The following is a 24,199-nucleotide window of genomic DNA, read 5'->3' as shown; positions in this document are numbered from 1 at the left end:
AAACAGTCGGAGCAATTGATGCAGATAAAGCTCGCGTTTGTGAAGATAAGATTCGGTGTTTTTTGAAGCCTTAATGGGGATGCATTCAATCTCCCTGCCTTCAGTGTCACTGGGTTTTGAGGCGAGCAGCTGCTCTTGCTGTGTGCTGTGCCCTGCAGCTGGGCCTGGCTCATCTTTCCAGCTCAATGCATCCAGAGGAATGGCGCTGCTGAATTGCAGAGGCTGCGGCTTCACGTGTGCTTGGAGTTAACCTGGAGTTCACCTGCTTTCTACACAACCACAGCAGCTCCAGCTGCGCTTTCTGGTCCAGATAGCAGGTTAGTTGAGAGGAGACCTCGCCCCCGTGGTGTTAATTTGTCTGATCTGGTTGTTTTGGGTAGAGCAAAGAGCTGTGACAGGCTCACAGGATGACGTTTGCAGCAGTGAGCTGCCTGCATTTGGTGCTGAAGCTTGCTGTCCTGCTGTGCCCTAACCTAAAGGTTTGTCATTCATCACAAGCACGGCTTTCCAGCTTAAAGGAGTTGCATGACCTTTGAGATCAGGCATGGTAGAAAAGCAAAAGAAGTCCCCTATCTTGAGGTGAACAGATGCACTTAGTTATCTGTAAGGTACAGAGATGGGCAGAGCCCTGCCAAGTGCTCGTGCCTTTGGGTGCTGCCTGCTGGTGCAGACCGTGGGTTCCTGTATCAGTACAGAAGCAGCTCTGAGGGTTTGTTGGTTTGTTTTTTGAACGAGTGACAGCTATTGCAAGTAATTCCTCTAAGCCCTGTTACCTTCCCCCCCGTGCTCAGGGGGTCGCAGCATGCAGCAGCGTGCATTTAGGTGCTAAGTATTTTGTCCATGCCCGAGATAGCTATGCATCGGTGTCTGTGTGCATATGTAGATCTAGGGGAGCATCAAAGCCCCTGCTGCCCACCCCAGCGATGTGGGGCAGAGGGAGGAACACCTGGCCGGGTGTGAATCGGGCTCTGTGCAGGTTGGGATTCCTGCAGGATGGGCAGAGTGGGGCCCTGGGGCCATGGGCACATCAGTGCCCTCAGTGCTGCACCACGCAGCTGCAGGGAGGTCGGTGGTGGTGTGGAACTGTGTGTCCCCAGCGCCTATTTGCAGCCCCACATCCTTCAGCCAGGCTTTTTGGGTTAATCTCCTGCATGCCTGGGGCCCCAAACCAAGCAGAGAGCAGCTTGGTGCTCCCACAAAGGCCCCTTCTGGGTCAGCGTTTGCTCCTCACCCACTGCTTTGCACCAGGAGAGGGGACAGGCAGCACTGCTGTGTGCACAGCAGGAGGTGAAGTGGCTGTGGGTGGCTGCATGGCACAGCTGGGATGCTCTCAGGGTGGTACAAGGGGACAAGTGTTGCTTTTGTCGCTGCATTTTCCCTCCCTGCCCCTTTTGTCTGCAGCAAGGCAGAGCAGAGAGCCTCCGTCCTGCTCCACGTTCCAGTCATGGGATTGGCGCTGCCTGCCCGACCTGAATAGTGCCTTAATCAACCCACTGAGCAAATATTGCCCTGTGCCTTTGATAAGCCCTTCCATCTGTTTGTTCTCACTCCTTCTTTCCCCGTGCATCCAAAATAAACTGCACTTATCATCGCCTCCTGGGGCGCGTGCAGCCTTGGGCTCTGCAGAGCAGTGAGCAGCACCTGGGTACAAAACATGGGGCAGGAGACGGTGCCACAGAGAGCTGTGCCCATGGGAGGGCTGTGGTGGGGTTGGAGCCATTGGGCTCCTGCATCCCCTCCACCCATCCCTGCCACATGTTGCCCCTGATGGAGTGCTGAAGGGTTGACAAGGGTTGGGTCTGAGGTTAGAGCTGGTGTTAGGCCCATAAGCACAGCCTGGCTGTGCTCCCTGGAGAGCAAGACCCCACAGCAAGCAGCACCAAGGGCTGCAGCTGCCCTTACAGTTTGACTGTCCTGAGTCTGTCCTGCAGTTGATGTGTATTGGGCAGAGCAGCTCACAGATCCATCCCCATCCCCAGCTCTGATACCTGTCACGGCGCAGCTTTGATGTCCCCAACAGCCACAATCCCAGTCTGTGTTTCCCCCCCTGCTCTCACGGGGCCCGTCTGCCCACGATAACTTTTGAACCCGAGGCTCCTCTCAGACAGAGGTGATGGAGGGGCTGAGATGTCGGAGATACGGCTCCTGGAGAGGGTCTGGGGGCCACGAGGGGCTGCGAGGGGCAGAGGGCAGGGAACTGGCAAGCAAACAAGGGAGATGCTCGGTGCCCTCTCGGTGCAATAGCATCTAAGAGCGCATTCCTAGAATGCAAAGGAAGGGTGAAATAATGTGGGATCCATCGCAGGAGGAGCGCAGAGCCCAGACCGCGGGTGTGTGCCCCCCGCCGGGGGTTAGCAGCACGGCCGCCCTCTCCCAGCGCTTAACAGCTCCCGCAAATGACCCTCTAATGACGGAGAGGGGACACAGACGAGCTTTGTTTCCCCGCCGCCGGGATGTGGATTGGAGATGTGGAATCGGGGCAGGGGGTCCGACGGGGCAGCGGTTTCAGCCCCATTCCATCCTCCCCCCCCCCCCCCCTCCTCCCCGCTCGAGGTAACACAGCGGGAGAGCACAGCCCTGCCCTTATCTCCGAGGGGTAAATAAATGGAAAATCCACTCAGCCTTCCATTTCCCTTCAAAGGCTGCAGGTGCTTCCCGGCTTGCTGTTGAGCAACCCGCAATCTGCGATCAGGGTGGGAACACCTCCTTCATCACCCTCGTTTTCCCGTTCCTGGAGCAGGCAGGGCGATATCTATTGCCGTGGCATCGTTTGGGGGTCCCTTTGTTCTACAAAAGCCCTTCGTGTGCTGCACGCAGGGAGCCCCCAGACCCCCCCCCCACCCCATGCCTGAGGCTGTGCCTCGTGGCAGAGCACTGGGGGGGGGGGCTGCGATTGTGCATTGCTCCTGGGAGGTCGGGATACCCATTTGCTGCCCAGCTGCTCGCACAAGAGCTCGGGGGGTGCATCGCAAAGACCACCCAGCAGCGAAGAGAGGAGGGGTGAGAAGGTGGGAAGAGGCACAGATTGAGCGACTATTGCTTAAATACATAATTTATTGAGGGGTTGTACAAACACAGCTCTTTCTCTACCACCCGATCCAGCGAGGGGCTGGGAAAGTGTGAGCCCAGTGCAGATGGGAACGGCAATGGATGGGGCTCTGGGACAGGCAGGAGGGCAGGGGGGCTCGGATATGCTGCTTCCAGGGGCACCCAGCTCACCTGGGCTTTTACTGGAAACGTTTAATACAAATCAGATAGAATTTTATTCCAAGTACAATAGAAAACATCAAAGAAAATGCCCAGAGCCTTGAAGAATGCTGCAAATCTCAGTTCTTTGGACGCTGAGCGTGGATGGATATCAGTGCTGCAGGTGTCCCTCGGAGACCCTCCAGCACCAGGAGGTGTTCACAGTGTGCAACACACAGAGCCCTGCACAGCATTCACCAGCAGGGAGCTCGGAGCTCAGACTTCTCCTGCAGAGCAGCACCCAGTGACCTCCCCACGCATCACCTGGGTCTGGCTGTGCCCTGCAGCACCGCCACTGCAGGGACGTTCCCTGCTGCATCCCCTCTCCTGTCCCAGCACAGCCAGACCTGCAGGCGTGTGGGATGCAGAGGAGCTGTGGGCTGGGTGCAGTGGGAGCTGAGGTCCCTCAGTTGCAGCCGCACTCCTCGATGACCATATCCTCGTGGTGGCGGACGACGATCTCACCCTTCTCGTAGTACAGCATGGAGAGGGGGCTCATCCTGATGGGGGAGCAGGCAGGGCACGGCACCTGGTTGGGCTTGTAGAGCTGCAGCAGGCTCTGAGGGACACATGGGGACATGGCATCAGGTCCCATCCCTGTGGGAGGCAGGGAAGGTGGGAGCACGGGGCAGCAAGACCCTCTTACCTGCATGTATGCGTGATTGGTGGGCTTGAAGCTCTCATCCACAGGTGATGGGCACAGCCCCTCGCAGCGGTAGGCGTTGTACTTTTTGGGGTAGACGATCCAGCTGCCCCAGCCCGTCTGTTCAAAGTCCACCGTCATGTCCACCCTCCTGCACAGGGACTTGGCCTCGTCCCCCTGGCTGGCAGCAGGAGCATCGTTCATCCTGAGCCTCTGCCTCTCCTTCCCGGTGCGGCGGTGCCGACGGGTGCCGACATCCCTGGGACCATCACGCATGATGTGCTTGGAGTTCTCCACTGCCTTGAGGAGGCTGTGCTCTCCAGGTGCTTTGTCCTTGGAGAAGACCAGCAGCAGGATGCTGTCTGCCAGCTCCTGGGGCACTGCTGTCTCATGGGGGTCCGGTGGGGCAGTGAGAGGGGCGGCTGCAGGATCAGGAGCTGTGTCCTGGTGCAGCCATGCCCTGAGGGTGTTGGTGATGTTGAACACTGCCCAACCAGCCTGATGGGATGAGGGACCACCAGCCACGGTGCCCAGGAAGAGTTCCTTGATGCCCTGGCACGGCTGCCGCGGGCTGTGGTAGATGTCCATGGTGATGTTGTGGGACAAGGACAAGGACAGAGCATGCGGACGGATGCGCAGCTCGGCCAGGCTCACCTCCTGGCTGCCAGACAGGGATGTCATATCAAAGGAAAAAGCCCAGCGGGAGCCGTTCTGCAGGGAGCCTGGAAGGCAAGTGGGGACGGTGAGCACCCATGGGGCTGGGATGGGGATGCTCAGGGATGGGGATGCTCAGGATGGGGATGCTCGGGGTCAGTGCCTGTCCTGAGACAGGGAGGCATGGGGACTGTGCTGTTCCAGTGCAGAGGGTCGCGCAGGGACAGCGCCGGTCCCGGGACAGGGATGCTCAGGAACGGGGATGCTCACGGACAGCGCTGATCCTGCGGTAGGGGAGCTCGGGGAAGGAGATGCTCAGGCATAGGGAGAGATGCCAGTCCCGGGACAGGGGTGTGTGAGCACAGCGCTGTCCCAGTGCAGAGGGACGCGCAGGGACAGCGCCGGATCCGGTCTGACTCACCGTGCGGGGCGATGCTGAGCGCGGTGGCGGAGGCTGCGCGGAGCGGTGCGGGGGGAGCGCGGAGCAGCTGCAGCATCAGCGGGGGACAGCGGGGGGGTGCAGAGCGCAGCAGAACGGAGCCGCAGAGAAGAAGCAGCAGCAGCAGCGCGGGGCGCAGTGGGGTCCGCATGGCTGCACCGGGACGAGCACCGCTCGCTATTTGTAGCGAGGACCCGAGCGCCGCCCCGAGAGCCCCCTCCCCTCTTTTTCCCGTCCCTGTCCACCCCCCATCCCTCCTCCTCCCCACCCCTCCCCGCGTTCCCGTCCCTCCCGGGATCCCCCAGCCCCACTCTTATATCCGATGACACAAAAACTCGTTAATTATTATTGGTAGTGCTTATTTATTTATGTATTTCTGAGCAGATCCCCTGCCTGGCCATCTTCTCCACGTTTACCAACCCCAACAGATTTCTCGTCTGTATTTTGCTCTCGGATTTAGGCCAGTGTTAAGCAGTCAGTGTTCTTTGGCACAGTTCATCTGCTCAGCTTTATCCCCTGCATGCAGCACCGGCGCTGGAAGGAGCCTGGGGGGGCTCACAGAGCTTCTATTTATTCCTCCCAAGGAATGAACGATCCCATCCATTCCCTTCCTCCTCTAAATAATCTCCACTAGGGCTGCGGAGCCCCACGCAGTTATGGGGTGTTGTGCTGTGGAAGCCATTGATGCTCTCCTCTGGACTCTTCCACTTTCACTGTCATTTCGAGAAGAGGGGATCAGAAGAACCCGCAGAGCCCATGTGGGACTTTCAGGCTGGTCTGCCTTTCTCTGCTCTTTTCTTCATGATCTCCGACACGTGATTCACTTTTTTTCAGCTGCTTCTGGGTTGTTTTCATCTGTTTTAACTGTAACTACAACAGTTACAGCAGGGCAGCCCGCTGTCGGTGTTCTTGCTGAGCAGAGTTGTTGTCCCACGCCACCCCCTGATGTCCCTTCCAACCTCAGTCGCTTTGTGATCTTTTTGGCTCTTCGTCCCATTTCTCTACCTCCTAGAGGCTCTGAAGCCCCGCCCGCTGGCCGGCTGGCTGCGTGACGTCATGGCTGAGCATGATGACGTCACATCTACGCGGTGACGTCACCTCCCTCTCTCCGCCGGCCGCCTGTAGGGGGCGCCGCCGCCCTCGGGATGTGGGTCCCACCGCGAGCATCGCCCTTTTAAGCCGAGAATGGCGCGAGAGCAGCTCTTGGGACCATGAAACCGGGAATCTCGCGAGAGCAGAGCTTGGGACCAACTCTCGCGAGAACGTCCACAGCAATGGCGGCGGCGGCGGCGGCGGCGATGGCGGCTCCCGCGGAGGAGAGCGCTGAGGCGGCTCCCGAGCCTCCAGCCTCTGAACCGCCCGCCCCGCCCGAACCGAGCGCAGCCGACGCCGAGAGCGGGTAGGGCGGGAACAGAGCGCGGGGCTGGGAGGCCGCGGCCCGGGGTTGAGCCGCGCTGAGGAGTCGTTTGTGGCCTTGCAGGGGGGAGGCCGCGCCGGGGGACGCCGCCACCGCCGCCGCCGCCGCTGTGGAGACCGAAACTGCGAGCGGAAAGGACCCGATGGTACGTGGGGTACATAGCGGGGCGGGGGGGTGAGGGCTTTGACGGCGATAACCGGCGCTGTGCCGCCCGTAGGAGGCCGCCCCTGACGGCCCCGAGGCCATGGACACACAGGCGGGGTCGGTGGACGAGGAGAACGGGAGGCAGCTGGGAGAGATCGAACTGCAGTGCGGCATCTGCACCAAGTGGTTCACGGCGGACACCTTCGGCATCGACACCACGTATGTGTGCGGCGTGGGGCTCAGGTGGCCCCTTGGTGGCCTTTGGGTGGCCCTCAGGTGCCCCACTGGTGGCCCCTTGTGTGGCTTTTGGGTGTTGATGGCCCTCAGGTGCCCCTTTGGTGGCCTTTGGGAGGCTCTCAGGTGGCCCTTGGGTGCCCTATGGTGGCTCCTTGTGTGGCCCTTGGATGATGATGGCCCTTGGGTGCCCTCTTGTGTGGCCCTCTGATGTTGATGGCCCTCAAGTGCCCCATTGGTGGCCCTCAGGTGGCCTTTGGATGGCTCTCAGGTGGCCCTTGGGTGCCCTCTTGTGTGGCCCTCTGATGTTGATGGCCCTCAAGTGCCCCATTGGTGGCCCTCAGGTGGCCCCTTGGGTACTTTACAGTGGCCCCTTGGGTGCCCTACGATGGCCCTTTGAGTGGCCCTTGGATGTTGATGATCCCTGGGTCCCTCTTTGGTGGCCTTTGGGTGGCCCTCAGATGCCCCACTGGTGGCCCCTTGAGTGGCCTTTGGATGTTAATGGCCCTCAGGTCCCCCATTAGAGACCTTCAAGTGGCCCTTGGGTGCCCTACAGTGGCCCTATGGTTTGGCATTGGCAGCCCCCCACTCAGTTCTTTCAGAACCAAACCTCCTCCCTGCATACCACATGAAGAGCTTTCAGTTGGTGCTGCCCTTTCCCCTCTCCTGTCAGAGCTCAGAGTTGCTGGAGGCAGCTGACAGCCACACAGGCACTAAAACCCCACGAAGACAAAAGTTTGAACGTTGTTAATGAGCTCTCTGTGCTTCTGTGCAGCCCTCATTGGAGCACTGTGTGCTGCTCAGTGAGATTCAATTGTTAGGCAAAGAGGTGGGGGAGGAAAGAAGCTTACTGTTTTCCAGTGATCAACTTCATCTGCTGCAATGATTGCTGACCCAAGAAAGTGTTATTTATGGAATAAATGAGAGGGAGCATTCATTTCTTACCTGAGGCAGCACATAAGGCATGCAGTAGAACTTACAAACTGATCTGCTCTTTTCCAGCTCTTGTTTGCCTTTCATGACCAACTACAGTTTCCATTGCAACGTTTGCCACCACAGTGGGAACACGTATTTCTTAAGGAAGCAAGCAAGTAAGTGTCAGAGTTTCACTCATGGAAGCCTTGCATGAGGTGAAGTTGCCTGATGTCAGCTGAAACTGGCAGAAATGACCAGAGAATTTAGCAGCAGGCATTGGGCAGCTCTGTCTGAAACATTGCTGCTCTGCTGCTGACTTCATAAGGCATGGAAATGCTCTGTGTGGTGTGGGATGAGGCTGGGTTTGGAGTGGTGCTGTGCGTCCAGTGAGGCTGTGCTTGTGTTTGTGTGCTGATCTCCTCCGTGGAATGCAACTGGAGCTTTGGGTTATCTTTGTTTTGAAGATCTCAAGGAAATGTGCCTTAGTGCTCTGGCCAACTTAACGTGGCAGTCAAGGACACAAGATGAGCATCCAAAAACCATGTTCTCCAAAGATAAGGTACTTGTGTCACAACAGTCAGCACGTGTTCAAGTCAGCTGTGCTTTCACTGAAGAGCAGCTTCAGCCAAATGTTGGCTTTCAGGCTCTTTTCAGCCCCAACTGATGTATTTAAGACTGGATTTGGGTGTTTTTTTTTTTAACAGGATATTATTCCATTCATTGATAAATACTGGGAGTGCATGACCACGAGACAGAGACCAGGGAAGATGACTTGGCCTAATAATATTGTCAAAACTATGGTATGTAGTTGGGGTTCATGGGGGGTTTTCTGTGAGTGAGAACTGCGGCCTGACGCTCAAGGAGAGCAAAATGGGGAAGGTTTGTTAACAAAACTTGATATGATCTCATTCTGTTCTCTGTTTCAGTGTAAAGAAAGAGATGTGTTCTTAGTGAAGGAGCACCCAGACCCAGGGAGTAAGGATCCTGAAGAAGACTACCCAAAGTTTGGGCTTCTGGACCAAGTGTGTGATGGCAGATGGAAGGAGAGCATCCTGACTGGAGGGGGGGGAAGAGGAGGGGAGGGAGGCTGGTTTTGCTGCTGTCTAATGCTCTGTGAAATAAAGTATCCAAGATCACACCAGCCAGTGTTGTGCCAGGAGGAGTGCAGCACGAGGAGGTGCTGTTTGTCTGAATGTGTGCATCTGCTTAGTTCTCCTTCTTTCCTTTTCCAGGATCTTGCCAATATTGGTCCTGCATACGACAACCAGAAGCAGAACAACGCTGTGTCCACGAGTGGCAATTTAAATGGCAAGTTCTTTAACGAGGCTCTTTATGGTTTTTTTTCCCCCTCAGGGTTTGGGGCAGAGCTGCACTTCCCCAGCCCTGCAGCTGGATGTGCAGCAGTTAAACCCACTGTGAGCTGAGGTTCTGTGTCGTGCTTTCCAAACACACCCAGCCAATCTTGCTGCCCTTTTGCTGCTCTCCTCACTCTGGGACTTGCAAGGAGCCAGGGGAAATATTTGTGATCCGTTTTCCTCAAACTTGCTGCTTGCATTTTGCTGCTGTTCCATTTTTATGCAAGGACAGCTGTGCTGAGAGCTTTCCCTCACTCATTAAGATGAATCTCAGCCGTTCTGCTGTAGGAAACTGAAGAGCTGATGAGGTTTCTTTGTGCCCAAGGCTGTGCCATTGAGTGTGAAGCCTGCTGAACAGCTAGCAGGAGGTGGCTGGGGCTTTTAACAAGAGGGTTGAAGCTGCACTGTCTCCATTTCATGCACTGCTTGTTGTTTTCTTTACTGGAAGTTTGTCACATACGTGGTGCCACTTCTGTTCCTACAGATGGAGCCTCTCTGGGAGGTGAATGTTTACCTTTCAGCTTCTAACACTTAAGTATTGCTGTGTTCTTTTGTGCTCAGTTCAGTTAAAAGCTTGAATTGAATGAAAGATCAGAGGTGTGTCCTGGTGTGACTGTGAGAAAGATGCAAACCAAGCATTTCACTTCCTAATGTTTAGCAGTTAGAAGCTTTTAGTGCATCATATTCTGCCCCCACTCGACTGGCTTAAGGTTCCGTTTCCAGTTGTGTTGATCTTTCACTCTGTAAGATCTGACCTGATATCTTTGGCTATTTGAAATCATAACGCCCGTGGGCTGGAAGCTGTGTGTGCTATTTGGATTCCTTGCATAAAGAAGTGATGAGAAACTGGAAAGGCTGAATATTTCTTGCTGAAGTCCATGAGTGCAGCTCAGCTGGTGTCAGGTGCGTGCAGAATGTGGCGTCCCTTCGAGGTCTGAATCCCTCACAGCACAGGGCTGGTGCTGCTGATGCAAAAGCTTGCTGTAGTTACAGCACACTGCGTGGTTCCTGAAGGTGTTTGTCTGCAGTGCCTCTCACAGTTCTCCTTGCAAATCAAGAGATTTCTCTATGAAATAGTGCCATGATAAACTGCACGTGCCATTTCACCCATGAAAACATCGATACCTGTGTTAGCTTGGTGAGATTTGACACACAGCTCATCCTGGACATCAGCTGCTGCAGTGTGAGGTGACACAGTGCCAGTTTGGACCGTACTGAAGAGAAACACCTGCATTGCTGTCCTGTTTTATACGACTTGGGCGTATTTCGTTGTGCAGATTGAAAGATGCTATCAGTGCTGGTGTTTCTGCAGCACAGCAACGTCACTGGGGTGACACTTTGTGCTCAGAATCAGGTGGTGCTGTGCTGTGGAGTGGGTTTCTCTGCTGCTTTTTGCAGAAATAATCCAAGCTGTGTGACTGGAATCTCCACAAAGGGAAAGAACAGAGCTGATGGTGGTCGCTGCGCTCATCCTCCCTGATGTCCTTTTTGGTCATAACCGTGTAGGAGGAACACAAGTGACCCAACTGATGGGAACGAGGCTTTTTCTGTCCTTGTGGAGATTCCATGCTCACAGGCTCTCCCTGCTCAGCAGCTGCTGAACGAGGTGTTTGTTTTCCTCTTGGAAAGGAGGCATCGCCGCGGGAGGCAGCGGGAAAGGAAGGGGAGCGAAACGCAAACAGCAGGACGGCTCAACGACTGGAACAGCCAAAAAAACCCGGAGGTGAGGAGGGCTGGAGCAGCACAGGGACTCAGTCAGGTCATGAACAAACTGTAGGCACGGCGAGATGCCAACCTGTAGCTTTTGTGTTTCACAGTGACCCGTTGTTCTCTGCGCAGCGTTTGCCACCCCACGGTTACCCCTTGGAGCACCCCTTCAACAAGGACGGCTATCGTTACATCTTGGCTGAGCCAGATCCCCACGCACCCGACCCAGAGAAGCTGGAGTTGGATTGCTGGGCAGGAAAACCGATTCCTGGGGATCTGTACAGAGCCTGCCTGTATGAAAGGGTCCTCCTGGCGCTGCATGACCGAGGTATGGGGTTTGCTGATGGTGTGCAGGTCGTGCTGCAGCTCTTCCTGGGGTCAGCTGTCTCCTGTAACCCCGTGTGCTGAGCTTGCAAACATTGGCTTAAGAGGTGAAAAATGTGAAACCCACTTGTTTACATTCACTTCCTTCTGGTATCACTGCCTGTTTTAGGGGTCAGAAATGAGCTGTGTTGTGTTTCCTCTTCCCTCGTGCAGCTCCTCAGCTGAAGATCTCAGATGACAGGCTGACTGTTGTCGGGGAGAAGGGCTATTCCATGGTACGAGCCTCACACGGGGTGAGGAAGGGAGCGTGGTACTTTGAGATCTCCATGGATGAGATGCCCCCAGACACAGCTGCCAGATTAGGCTGGTCGCAGCCACTGGGTAAATAACTTCACCAAACATTTTTAGCAGGCCTTGGCTTCTAACCAGATGTTGGTACTTTATTTTTTTCTTCAGCAGTTTCAACCTAGACTATTGAGCGATGTCTGACTTGCCCCCTGCCTAGGATAAACTCTTTTGGTTCTCTAAACTGTGCAGAACTTCACTGCTGGCAGATCTTTCTGCTGTTGTGTGCTTGGCTTTGCTTAACACTTGTGCTGTGTTGAATGGAACTGTTAGCTCAGCACCTGAAAGGACACCTTCTGGGCTGTTCCATGCTTTGTGTGTTCATGGTTTCTGCAGGGAACCTCCAGGCACCTCTGGGCTACGACAAATTCAGTTACTCCTGGCGCAGCAAAAAGGGAACAAAGTTTCACCAGTCCATAGGGAAGCATTATTCATCTGGCTACGGACAGGGGGACGTTCTGGGCTTTTACATCAGTCTTCCAGAAGATACTGAGACTGCCAAGTCGCTGCCTGACACTTACAAAGATAAGGTGAAGCACTTTGGGGCACCGTCAGCCATCAGGCATTCCTGTCCCAGGGCAGAACCCCTGCAGCTTTGCCATTCTGTGACATGTCCCCATTTCTGAAGTAATCATTTCTTGATACATTTCAGGCTTTGATCAAATTTAAAAGCTATTTGTACTTTGAAGAGAAGGATTTTGTGGACAAAGCAGAAAAGAGCCTGAAACAAGCGCCAGGAAGCCAGGTGAGCTGAGCACTGGTCAGTGCAGATGCAGCACTCAGTATGGGTGGAGAACCTGCTGAGGCTGCTTTCTCTTTCTCTTTATTCCATGTTACCCTTGCTGATAAGCTGCCTTTTGCCAAGGAACCAACTGCAAAACTTCTCCTTTTCAGATCATATTCTTCAAGAACGGCGCCAGCCAAGGAGTCGCTTTTAAAGACATTTTTGAAGGAGTTTATTTCCCTGCTATTTCTTTGTACAAAGGCTGCACGGTAACAACATGCTTTCAAAGATAATGCCCCAGTCCAGCCATAGTTCTGGTGATGCAGAGTGTGTGCGTGCTGGGAACGGGCCAAGCAAACCCAGTGAAGTGAGCAGAGAGGAGAGGCAGAGTTTAATGGTGGTGGAGGCAGCCCAGAACAATGCATTTATTCACCTTGTGTTATTTAACCTCATCAAGCTCCTAATTAATGCTGTCCATTAATGCAGAGATGTATATTTATCTGTGCAGGGTGCAGTTATGCTCAGGAGTGTAAGAGGGTCAGGGTTGAAGAATGGGGGGAGGAAATAAAGTGAGCAAAGTTGTCCAGCTTTGTACTGACAAATAAATGTTCTCTGTAGGTTTCTATCAACTTTGGGCCATATTTCAAGTACCCCCCCAGAGATGTCACCTACCGCCCTGTAAGTAACAGCACGCATCTCCCTCACCTCACAGCACAGCATTTCAACAGAAGGGGACTGGGAATTCAGTGCTGGGAGGGGAGATTTACAGCAGGGCTGCACTTAGCATCATCGCTTCTACTCACAGCTTGATGGTGCAGCCAGAAGGAATGCATTTAAAAATCTGGGAGAGGCAATAGCAAGAGAAAAGCAGAACAAGGATGAGGAAACAAACTTGGTGGTTAAGCCTGGCTTTGTGTTTTTGTCTTGGCCTTCTGCTCCCTTTGTAGATGAGCGACATGGGCTGGGGAGCTGTAGTGGAACACACGCTGGCAGACGTCCTGTATCACGTGGAGACAGAAGTGGATGGAAGACGAAGCCCCCCCTGGGAGCCTTGAAGCAAGCAGGGGCAGCACAATAAGGCAGCAACTCAACCCAGGTGGATTTTATTCTGGAGGAACGTGCAGCTCAGAACAACCCATAACGAACAAACACGAAGCCAACGCAGCTCTGGGCAGCAGGTGCAGTGCATGCATGCTGGAGATTCATGCAGTGCCACTGTGCTGAGTCCAAGTCAATGCTGTCCTAGTGTGTATTGTGCTGTTTGTGAGCATCTCTGCGAGGCTCCAGGAGCTCACAGTGTGGCAAGCTGAAGAAGCAACGACTGTGTTGAGATCATTTCCCCATCTGACTCACAACAGTTCAGTGGGACCAGCTGTGTGCTTGGACCCACCTGCTGTCTCCATCCCTGCAGAAGCAACTCTGCCACTTCTGCTTAGCTGTGCTTGGCTAAATCTCAACAGTTCCCATCCAGGATTGTGTTGTAACGAGACGACTGCATGTAAGACTGAAATTTGGGCTTCTGCCCAAGCTGGATTTTTTGTTTTTCTTTTGTTTTTTTTACATAAACTGGCAGCCAGTTGAACCATAAACTCTTCTTTTAAACTCTTCCATCGTTTTTGTCTTGTCCTTTTTGTTAAGTATCACAGTTCCCCCTTCATAACCTGCAACCTTAAAGTACCTACTTTAAATCTGAAGCTGTCTATGGAAGCAATGACGAGTTTCCCAGGGACTCCTGCTAATGACAATCATTGCACAACTTTGAATAAATAAATCTTCCTGTGCAAAATCACATCAAATAACTTAGAGCTGCTTCGCTAGGGGAAAGGAGGGGAATGCATTTGAGGCTAAGCCCTGTGTTCTGCACACAGAGCAGCACTGCCTGGCCCTGCCTTCTGAACGAGGCTCCTGGGACTCTTCCCTAATAACTAATTAGCCAAGTCCTTTTTACTGCAGGCTAATAAAGCTTCAAGTAATTAGCTGGGAGGTCCCAGCAACAACGTGCTCCTTCAGGTACGGCATCCGCTTGCTGCTGGCGCTGCCTTCTGAATCAGGCTCCTGGCTAATTAGTTAAGCTTTATTACTACTGCCTACTATTAAAGGCCTGTCTTGTTAGCACAGGCCAGAATTGAGCTGTATCTGACTTATCTAGGGTCGAGATCCCAGCTGTCAGCCCTGAACGAAGCTCTCAGTGGCAGCCTGTGCACTCAGCAGCCCGCGCCATGCGCTGCCGGAGGTGCTTGGCAAAGTCCACCTGGGTCTGGGACAGGACCTGGTTGATGATGGTCTTTGGCAGCCAGCCCTGCAGAGGAACAAGCAGCCCATCAGTGCCTCAGGCACAACTCCTGCCTCGCCTTTGAAGCAGTTCCATGCAGGATTTACCTTCAGGTCAATGCTAAGAAGCCACGTTAACTTGGTCTGCGAGGGACTGCCAGCCAGCGGGCGCAGCACCATGCATGTGGGGCCATTCTCAGCTCTGTTACGAGGACAGGAGCACCCGTGTCAGACAGCAAAAGCTGACACTGCCAGAGCACTTGGAGCTCCTTCACAACAACTTCTCCCTTCCCAAAATGCAAACTGACCGCTTTGAAACGTCAACCCAACCCTGAGCCCCTGCTGAAAGCCGAGGTGTGAATTCAGAGTTCATTAAACACCCCAGGTGTTTAATGTTTAATTAATTACCTGATAAATCCCTGCTGCTCGGGCATGGCTCCGTGCTTGGTGGACATCCCTGCCAGCACGCAGGTGGAGCCTCGGCGTCGGGAGCACCTCACACTCACAAAATCCCGCGGCCCAACGATGTTCCCAGGTACAGCAGCTGCTGTCTCGTGGGTTATCAGGGTGTCCTTCCCAACCTTCTGGAGGATCTGAGCAGTTCAAACAACGACATGCTGCAAAAAATCCCCCTCGTGGCATCGTGTTTGTGAGTCTGACTTCCCCCAAGGAACAGGAGGGAAAACCCCTGTGCCTGCAGCAATGCTCACAGCCACTCTTTGGCTGTTGTGACAGCACACAGAGCCGGGTGAACGTGCATCAAGCAGCACAGCAGGATTCTGCTGTCCCCATGAACACCCTGTTTTCCTCCTACCTTCACCTCTTGGACGCTGGGATTCCAGTCTCCCATCTGCTCCATGTTGTCCACCAGCTCACTGTACACAGCATCCAGGGGCTGATCCACCACCACCTCCAGTCGGAACACCTTGCCCACGTCCGGCAGCACTTTGCTCAGCACTTTGTCTCCGTTGTCCTGACGGGGGAAAGGCAGATCAGCACCGCAGATACTCACACGAAAGCCACCGCATCGCTGCGCGGCCACAGGAGGGCTCACCACCACCGTCTCCGTCTTCCAGCCCTCCTGATCCCCGAGGATGCTGAGTGATTTCTGCAGGGCTTCCTCTCCTTGTTTGATGTAGGACATCTCCATCTCGCTGAAGGGCTTCTCCTCCAGCCTGGAACCTGAGAGAGAGCAGGCAGAAGCAGGAATAAGAGCACTGACACATCACAATACCCACCAGCTCTATCAAACCAACCTCTCCGTGCCCCACGACTCGGCCTGGAGCTCAGTTCCCACCACCCACTGCATTTCCATTAGCAAAGCTCACAGCACCACGAGCAGATTTCCTCCCAAGCACCGACCTGAAGGAGGCAGATCCCAGCAAAGCGGCACTTACTGAGCAGAGAGCTTCGCCTGCGGACCTGGCTGATCCACGTGCTGGGCCCCGCGCTGTGGCACGACAGCTTGCTGAGCTCCTGGCTGATGGCCACTGCAGCCTGTCTGCGCAGCCCTGAGGGCAGAGAGCACATCACAACACAGCTGTGAGGTGTCAGGTTGGAAAAGTCTTGCTTGTTTGCTTGCACCCAGCTGAAGTCCCTGGGAGAGAAGCTTCCTCCCATCGCAATACTGGAGGATGGGAGCGGATCCGTGCTGCTCAGGCTTTGCTCCAAGCACCACATGGAGAGCATGCAACAGCCTGAGAGCAGCTGAAGATTGACTGCCTGCTCCAGAGCTGCAGCCCCACTGGAAACATCACACAGCCTCCATCCCCCAGTCCAGAAGTAGAGCAGAAAGGAGTCGTGCAGACAGCAAAACGCGTGGCGCGGGCCTCTCACCGGTCACGTTGCGCAGGTGTTGGTAGGAGATGGCAGCACACAGCTTGAAGGTGGCAGGCAGCATCTCTGCAGCGCAGTGGAGCTCAGTTCTGGTGACTGCTGCAAATACTGCTGTGCCTCAGCCCCAAGGCTGGGCCTTAAATCCACCAGCTGAAGGATGCTGGCTTGTCAGCACCGAGATAAGAGCCATCACTTACGGCAGTGCCCTGCAGGCCAAGGGCAGCTCCATCTCCCCATGCATCTGCTGGGGGCTGTGGGTCACAGTGGGTGTCAGCAGCAGCGCATGCGCACATCCTCATGCAGCTGCTGCTGCCCAGATACGTGGGGCAAACTCTGCTGTCCCCCTCTGCTGCTGCACGGCACGTGGGGAATGCACATGGATGCTCTGTGCACGTTATGAGGCTGAGAGAACTTTGTAGACAGCTTGCATGGAGCTGCAGCTGAGGGTTGTGCATGCAGAGCAGGGCTGCAAGGTGCATAGGGAGGCTGTGGGTTGGGGGTCCCAGCCACGCTCTGCTGCACTGAAGGGGGCAGCCCCACATCTCCTGGGGGTGGAGCAAGAGCAGCGATAATGTTCAAGGCTGAAATGACATCTGTGGGATGAGTTACAGCCCCAGCACTGAGTGCTCCCCAAAAGCTGTGAATCACAGCTGCTTCCTTTGACGTCAGCTCCTGCACTCTGCTGCGGGGATGCTGACCTTGCTCCTCTTTGCTGTCGCAACAGTTTGGTGAGGGGGGGGAGGTCACCCACTCACTGTGGTGCTGAGGGCACACGGGGAACTGCAGCACAGCCCTGTGGTGCTCAGCCCTACCTGTGCCTGGGAATGGCTGCACTGCTCCTGCCCACACCTCCAGGAGGGATCTGGATGGATCCTCTCCAATCAGACTGAGCACAGCACATCTCACATCTCACCTGCAATGGGACGGGGTATGGAGGGACCACAGGAAGGCAGCAGCTGAGCATCCCCTTCCCAGATTGCTGCCCTGGCAATGCAGCAGCACAGGCCTTCCCAGCTCAGAGATTTCCAGCTCTGCACTGCTGTTATCCTAATGGAGCAGCAGCCCCGGACGCATGGCCTCGGAGCAAGGACATGCACTTGTTTTTGAGAGGAACTGAACTGCTCCCTCACAGAGCCACCCCTTCAGCTCCAGGGTGCCTTTATTCTAGGGCAAAACTTAGGGATACCTGCAAAACTGAGGTGCCCCTGAATGCTCACCGACTGCACAGTGTCACATCAGCACCTCCTCAGGTGTCCCACAACACAACCATGCCCAGGAGCTGCAAGAAAGGAGGGGTCCCAACCCCACTGTACAGCCCTGAATGTCAAACCTCACATCCCTTTTGACATTCAGCATCTCAATGCACTGCCTGCACCTCACACATCGCTCACAGCGCCCTGAGCCACCAGGACAATTCCCTTTTCTACCCCCATTCCACATCTCAGTCCCCAGGAGAGGTTCCAGCAGGGGGGAGGCTGAAGCCATGTCCCCTCCCTGTGCAGGGGCCCTGAGGTGCCCCCCCACTGTCCCAAGGCTGCTTTGATGCTATTTGGAGAGCAGAGATCAACCCACAGCTCCCCCCCCCTCGCAGGGAGCAGGTGATAAGATAACATGGGCTGAAAGGCAGCACCAATGCAGAAACAGACACCAATGGGAGCCCGACAACATCACAGAGCAGAGGATGTGTGGCAACAAAAGACCTCAAGCTCTCTTTTTTCCTGCCTTGCCTCCAAGTGCTGGAGCCCACAGCACCCAGTTCAGCTCCTGCTTGTCTGAGCCACACACGTGGTCCTCCCTCAAGTTTGGAGGTGCTGCAGGAGGATGAGGGGGGCAGCAGGAACAGCCAGGTGAGGCAGCTCTGCTGTTTGGGAGCAATTCAGCAGGTAATTAGCTAATTAGTGGGCACAGCTGTAGGCAAACAGCTGCACCTGGGTGAACAGTGGAGGAGGCACAGCACCTGAGCTGTCCCACAGGGACCTCACTGTGTCCTGGAGAGTCCCGCTGTGCCCGGCATCACACAGAGCAACACCCCAAACACAGGCAAAGCTGTTGCTGCTGAGGTCAGGGATTTATTTACAGGTGAAGGGAAGCTCTCACTCAGCTCCACGCCAGGAGCCAGAAGACACAAACCAAAAAAAGAACAGAGGTGTTCATCTCTGAACAGAAACTGCCACGCACCCCGGAGCGTCCGGTTACCTCCGAGGGTGCCCCGATGTCATCTCTCCTCCTTTTCCTCAAGGAGGAACAGAAACCACGATTTCAGTGCCTGCACCACGCAGCACAGAGCTGAGTTCCGTGGGCAGCCGTTCCCATCCCATCAGTACTCATCCAACGTGTCAGCCCTGGGCACCACCAGGCCACGTTCCTTCAACGCCTGCACCTTCAGCTTCTCTGATTCCTGCTTGGCCTGCAGCTCCACTCGCTGCTCCTCCAGGATCTCCTCGATGGATACCTGCTGCAGCAGCGTGTCGCTCTCTTTTTCCAGGTCCTGCAAGCAAGGAGTTGTGTTAGCAGAGCTGCAGGCTGTGGGGCTGCAGGGCACGGGGCTCACTCACGATCTCCCCCAGCAGCACCACGTTCTCTCCTCTCACGACAAAGATCCCTCGAGGGATGTCTCCATACTTCTTGCCCACGTGAATGCGCTCCACGGTTTGATGCAGCACCAGATTTGCTGTGGCAATTAAAAAAAAACAAAGAAAAGCCACATCCTATTTTTAACTGCTTTTTCACCAAACAGAACACCTCACCTGAATCAAACCACGGCCCAAAGCATGGGGAGCAGCTCTTGGACTGCATGACCACGCACCCCATATGTTGAGCATCCTCTAAACCCCACCATCCCCAAAGCCTGCAGCCCTTCCAGCCCCAAAACGGGACCCCAGAACAGCCCCAACCCAGGGCTGATGAAGGCATCCCCGGTGCTGTGGGGTGCGGGGCAAAGATTGAGGGGCTCAGCCGTAGGCACAAGTGCTGTCCCCATGCACTGAGGGGGGAGGTTGTGCTCAGACGGTGCCGCCCCGAGGTGAGATCATAACATGGGATGGAGGGGGATCGTAAACTGCGCTCCTATCGCTATGCACGGCCACGTGGGTTCCATCAGAGCTCCGCTCCCGGTGTTGCTCCCCTCCCCCCCTCCCGCAACGTACCGAACTGATCGATGCTGCGTAGGAAGCCGATCAGCGTCCGACCGTCCCTCAGCAGGACCAGGTGTTTCTCTGCGGGAAACGGGGAAGGGATCAACCCAGGGAACGAACGGTAAAACCGCGCCCCCGACGGTTTTACCCTTCGCTCCCTGCAGTACAACGGAACCGCGGTCGCACTCACTGTCGATGTCCTGGATGAGGCTGGCCGTACCCGGCATGTAGTTCATGGTGGCGGAAGCGCCGCCGCGCACCGCGGAACCGCCCCGCACCGGGCGGATAAAGGCGGCGCTGAAAAGTGCTCTGCCCCTTTAAAAACAGCGCCGGTAGTGCGCGCAGAACGGCCTCCCATTGGTTGAGCCCCGGGGTCCTCGCATCCTATTGGTCGCTTCTTGGGGGCTTTCCATCCATTCGTCGCGCTGCGGGGCTGCCTCGGCCGTGCCGGGAGGCAGACATGGAGCCCCGCGGCCGTACCGCGCCCTGGGGCCCGGCAGGCGGGCAGGTAAGGACGGGTGGAGCCGAGCACGGCCCGTTACACCGCTGCTCGGGTTGAGCGCACCGCGTAACGGCGTTTTCCCTACAGGAGCCGCCGGGTCCCGGCTATTGGAACCCCGCGCAGCCCCGAGCGTTCGGCTTCGGGCGTTTTCCCGGCGGAGCGGACGCGCAGGAGCGGCAGGTCGGTACGCGGGGCGGGGGGTTGCGGGTGCAGCTCCACTTCCCTCCCGTTCTGCTCCGTCCCGAACCGAGCTGCGCGTTGTTTCCATGCCGTGGGATGCGCGTCGAAGGCTGCTGTGCCATAAAACCCCGCCGCTTGCGATGCAGTCTCCCTTCATACAAACGTTTCAGCGCCCCGATTTCATGCGGTGGGATTTCATGCGGTGGCTGCAGCTCGGCGCTGGAATCCCTGCAGCTCGGGTTTGAGGGTTGGAAAATCTCACCTCCTCGCGTCGTTTGTAGCTTGGAAAAGGACATGAACTTTCCTGGGCTGTTTCTCCCCCCCATCAGCCACACAGGGACTGACAGAACCCAACTAAACCTCCTAACGTGCATCCCAACACGTTTTCCCTCCGTTTTCTCCCTTTTCTCCTTCCCAGGGCATGGATTCTCCCTACACCAACGGATCCTACACTGCCCCGTACCCTCCGGCCGCTCCGCATTACACAGCACTGCCACAGACACGAACCTACAGCTGCTCGGGGCCATCCTACAGCACTGACAGCACAGCCCCGTACCGACCCCCCCCTCCTGCCCCTCCGTGGGGCTGTGGAACACAGGACTGCCCTGCAGAGGGCTGCTCACAGCGCAGGCAGCAGCCTGCTGGATACTCCCCACCTCAGGTGAGACACCATGAGACACCACTGTGCAGCATTTGGGGTTTGCATGGCACAGCTCCCGTGCTGCCCCACAGAGGAAGAACCTGCAGTGCACACCTCTGTGGGGTCCAAATGGTTTCTAAACCCCATCGGTTCGCTCTGCGTAAAAAGTCTGAGTAAAAACTTGGACTTGTCCCTTTCTGCAGGGAGCTCTGAGGTCGTGGGCTGTAGAACAGAAAGCAGACAGCAATCCCAGTGCTGGGGTTCTTCCCAGAGCTGTGTGGCACAGAACAGTGGTGCTGGGAGTGACTTGGGATTAATGCCTGTCCCCCTTCTCCCCGCAGACCCCAGGGATGCCTGTTCCACAATATCCGTATGGAGACCACAGCCCCGGGGCCAACCCACAGCCCAGGGCACAGGAGGAGGCTTGGGCTCCCCCCACCTATGGGGTGCAGCCACAGTATGCATGGCCCACAGCTCCAGCACATGGGAACCCATTCCTCACCGAATCACAACCGCCCTGGACCGGCAGTGGGGCTGCATCTCATCCTCCTGCGTGGGACTCAAAGGTACAGTGATGCTCTGATGGTTCTGACACACAGGTTTTGGTTGCAACCAGAGCTCAGATCGTGCTGCCTTTCCCAAAACACTCACGCAGCTCCTCAGTGCTCCTTTCTACAAGCAGAGTCGGCTCCCAGGAGGCAGAAACAAAGCAGCAGTTCTGAGTACTGCCAGCAAAATGTCAGGACTGTAATTCCAGAAAGCACTGATAGCAGACCTTGAGGGGCAGGTCTTGAAGTGGGGTGGATCTCATCTAAAGCCTCTGTAACGCAGATTTTGGGTTTTTTTCTCCTCTGATTGTAGGAATCTGCTTACGACAAACCAGAGCAAATTGCAAACCAACACAGCTACTATTCTGAGGGCAATCACCAGCACTCTGGGACAGTGAATGACCACAAACCACCCACTCTGCTCAACGCCAAGTCCTCTCCATCCAACCCCAAGGTGCAGTACAGCGCACAGCCTCAAATGTACAACAGCACAACTCGGAGGCAGTTGGTTGGAAACCAGGAGGCAGGCTGCAAAGCTGGCAACCACACTTCAATGAATTCTGCAGCCATCCAGCCAGAGATTCAGAGAATCCTACACGTCACAGAGCAGGCTGAACAACTGGAACAAGAGGTGGATGAATTTGTAGGAAAAAAGACAGATAAATCCTACCGGCTTCTGGAGGAGATGCTGACCAAGCTGCTGTTAGAACTGGATTCCATTGAGACTGGTGGGCAGGACGGCGTCCGGCAGGCCAGGAAGGAAGCTGTCCACAGAATTCAGGCCATACTGGAAAAGCTGGAAAGGAAGGGATTGTGAAAGCATATCAGCCACAACACAGCCTGTTGTGGAGGTTCCAAAGAGTTTTCCCACATCTCAGCTCTTTCTGCTAAGCACTACTGACAATGAAAAAGCAATAAGTCCTGATTGAAAAGAAGAAAACAACCAACCCAAACCCACAGGAAAGCCCAGCCCCAACCAACAGCTCGGCAGTGGACCAATTAAGGGAGGATGAAAGCAGCAAACTGAGTTGTTTGTTCTGGGATGTGAAGAAGCAGCACCAACCTGAGGTGCTCAGCATTGTGGGGCTCTCTGGAGGTCTGCATCCTTCACTCAGCAAGAAGAAAATTCACTGCACAAAGTTCCCCAAACCAGGCCCAATCCACGGTACTGCAGCACTCGTCACATTGGTCACCGTGCAGCCGTAAATGAAGGCTCTTGGTTGTCCATCACTGCTTTCAGCCTCAGATCCCTCGCTGCTGTGTGTCACCCCAGGGTTCTTTTTGTTTCCAGTGCGTTCCTGTAGCTCTGCTGATGATGGTGATGTGCTGCAGACAGCAGCTGGTGTGAAGCTGTCCTGTGATGCCACGTGGATGTGGGAACACAGCCTGGAACTGTGAATTCTTCACCTGGAAAAAAGAGAGGTGCAGGCAGAGCCATGCAGCAGCGCAGCCCTGGTCAATGGGAGGTGCAGAAATGCTTTTCAGGTCGCGTGGGTCGAATCCACTTTTTAATTAACGCCTACTGTTAATCTTCTGGTTACAACACGTTAAGCGAATCACTGCTGTGTGTAATGAGATAATAAACCCTGATGACTTTTAAATGTTATTTTGTAATTAAGTTTCTCAAAGTCTCCTCGTTTCGTTTTGTTTTTTCCTTCTTCTTTTAAGGGGAAGTTTTGTGCAGTTTGCTCAGCTTAGAGCTGCCCTGCAGGCAGAGCCCAGCCAGGCTGCAGCAATAGGTGGAGTTTAGGGATGAATGTGGCACATGGAGCCCTCGTTGGGTGCTGCTGGGGGGCTCTGAGTGCTGCAGCCCCACTCCAGGACTGCTGGCTGCTGTTTAGGGATTTGCTCTTGGCTGCCACCCTCAGGGCAGCCTGCAGGGCAGTGATGGAGAGCACGCATGGATTGACCTTTGCAGCTCTTTGGATGTGGCTGAGGTCACAGGCAGCAGTCAGACGCACACTGAGGCATCCCTGGGGGGTGGGAAGGAGCTGGAATTGCCAAGGAATTACCAAAGCCAATTTCTTCCTCCGTTACCCTGCTTGTTTTCTATCAGACCAGCACAGCTGTTGGCACAAAGCTGCTCATTCCTTTTGGGTAGGATCTCAACGAGGACTGGAATTTGCTGTTGCAAAAGCTGGTCCGTGTGAGTCACGCTGCAGCCAAGGGGAGCAGATGTGAGATGGCTGCAGTCGGCCCTGCAGCATCCCCTGTTGTCTGTTGTGTGAGCATCACCAGGTCCAAATGCCACCAGGGGCTGACAGTGCTGCTGCTTCCACGGGCAGTCCCTGCTTCCAGGGCTGTGAAGGCAGAAGATTTGGTGGCTTTAGAATCTGAGGAGCTGGTTGAAACTATTTTCTGACATTTGTTTCATTTCCAGCAGCCGGGATCACACTGGGAACAAACCCACATCATCTCCTTGCACCCTCTTTGCTCCAAGGCTCGCTGTCAGATAAAGAGGTCGGTGGGTTCTAGCCGTGCAGGGAGACACGTGGAGCAGCCCCGGTTACCTTGGAGCGGTGACACCGCAATGCGGGCAGGCAGAGCAGAAGAGCTGCGCACAAACTGCCGCGTCGGCAGCGCTCCGTGGGTCGGAGCAAAGGTTTCCTATTGCAGCGATGTGGTAGGAAGGGTATCTGATACCTGATGGTAGGAAAAGCTGTGCCGTTTGTACACGGTACTGGGGGGTACGGGGGGCTCTTTTGGGGCGTTTTAGTGTCAAACTCATCCAGGTAACGAATTCCTTTGCAATGCTTCCTCTTCCGGCGCTGAGCCTCCGCTGCGGGAAGGGTTGGCTGAGGGTGGGGAAGGGAGTGATGGTAAGCTGCTCAAAAAGCACGACGGGCACGGCGGCGTCCCCGGCCGCGGGAGAACCCCGCAGTGACCGCAGCCCCGAACCGCGGTCGCGCATCCGGCTCAGGGCTGTAATTAATTAACGCCG

At 55.4% G+C, this 24,199-nt stretch overlaps 5 protein-coding genes across 6 annotated transcripts; 2 read left to right on the top strand and 3 right to left on the bottom strand.

The window, feature by feature from the left end:
* Nucleotides 1-3,652: 3,652 nt before the first annotated feature.
* On the bottom strand, nt 3,653-4,576 carry NODAL (nodal growth differentiation factor). Its single transcript, XM_048928251.1, has 2 exons — nt 3,893-4,576; nt 3,653-3,805 (listed from the first exon to the last, which is right to left on the bottom strand). Exons 1-2 carry the CDS (start codon nt 4,568-4,570, stop codon nt 3,653-3,655), a joined length of 831 nt encoding a protein of 276 aa, XP_048784208.1. The 5' UTR covers nt 4,571-4,576.
* Nucleotides 4,577-6,246: 1,670 nt separating this feature from the next.
* ASH2L (ASH2 like, histone lysine methyltransferase complex subunit) lies at nt 6,247-13,755 on the top strand. Of its 2 annotated transcripts, XM_048928169.1 has the most exons (16): nt 6,247-6,381; nt 6,463-6,544; nt 6,617-6,762; nt 7,780-7,868; nt 8,157-8,251; nt 8,397-8,492; nt 8,619-8,714; nt 8,925-9,000; nt 10,677-10,770; nt 10,865-11,082; nt 11,292-11,459; nt 11,760-11,953; nt 12,076-12,168; nt 12,318-12,416; nt 12,766-12,825; nt 13,095-13,755. In XM_048928169.1, the coding sequence occupies exons 1-16, from the start codon at nt 6,257-6,259 to the stop codon at nt 13,200-13,202; spliced, it is 1,839 nt and encodes a 612-aa protein (XP_048784126.1). In that variant the 5' UTR covers nt 6,247-6,256; the 3' UTR covers nt 13,203-13,755. The 2 variants fall into 2 exon arrangements, with proteins under 2 accessions (XP_048784126.1, XP_048784125.1); XM_048928168.1 differs by having other exon boundaries at nt 12,766-13,210.
* Nucleotides 13,235-16,400, bottom strand: STAR (steroidogenic acute regulatory protein). The gene is made up of 7 exons (XM_048928170.1): nt 16,255-16,400; nt 15,816-15,929; nt 15,473-15,600; nt 15,233-15,391; nt 14,827-15,011; nt 14,527-14,620; nt 13,235-14,446 (listed from the first exon to the last, which is right to left on the bottom strand). The coding sequence occupies exons 1-7, from the start codon at nt 16,316-16,318 to the stop codon at nt 14,333-14,335; spliced, it is 858 nt and encodes a 285-aa protein (XP_048784127.1). The 5' UTR covers nt 16,319-16,400; the 3' UTR covers nt 13,235-14,332.
* Nucleotides 16,401-18,303: 1,903 nt separating this feature from the next.
* On the bottom strand, nt 18,304-19,687 carry LSM1 (LSM1 homolog, mRNA degradation associated). The gene is made up of 4 exons (XM_048927994.1): nt 19,579-19,687; nt 19,401-19,469; nt 18,810-18,925; nt 18,304-18,742 (listed from the first exon to the last, which is right to left on the bottom strand). Exons 1-4 carry the CDS (start codon nt 19,622-19,624, stop codon nt 18,572-18,574), a joined length of 402 nt encoding a protein of 133 aa, XP_048783951.1. The 5' UTR covers nt 19,625-19,687; the 3' UTR covers nt 18,304-18,571.
* Nucleotides 19,688-19,708: 21 nt separating this feature from the next.
* On the top strand, nt 19,709-22,864 carry BAG4 (BAG cochaperone 4). Its single transcript, XM_048927993.1, has 5 exons — nt 19,709-19,896; nt 19,978-20,070; nt 20,489-20,731; nt 21,052-21,276; nt 21,572-22,864. Exons 1-5 carry the CDS (start codon nt 19,849-19,851, stop codon nt 22,073-22,075), a joined length of 1,113 nt encoding a protein of 370 aa, XP_048783950.1. The 5' UTR covers nt 19,709-19,848; the 3' UTR covers nt 22,076-22,864.
* Nucleotides 22,865-24,199: the final 1,335 nt, after the last annotated feature.

This window comes from Lagopus muta, chromosome 27 (genome assembly GCF_023343835.1).
Source record: "Lagopus muta isolate bLagMut1 chromosome 27, bLagMut1 primary, whole genome shotgun sequence".
Taxonomy (NCBI): Eukaryota; Metazoa; Chordata; class Aves; order Galliformes; family Phasianidae; genus Lagopus; species Lagopus muta.
Note: the sequence above shows the minus strand (reverse complement) of the source record. Positions and strands in the feature narration are given on the sequence as shown.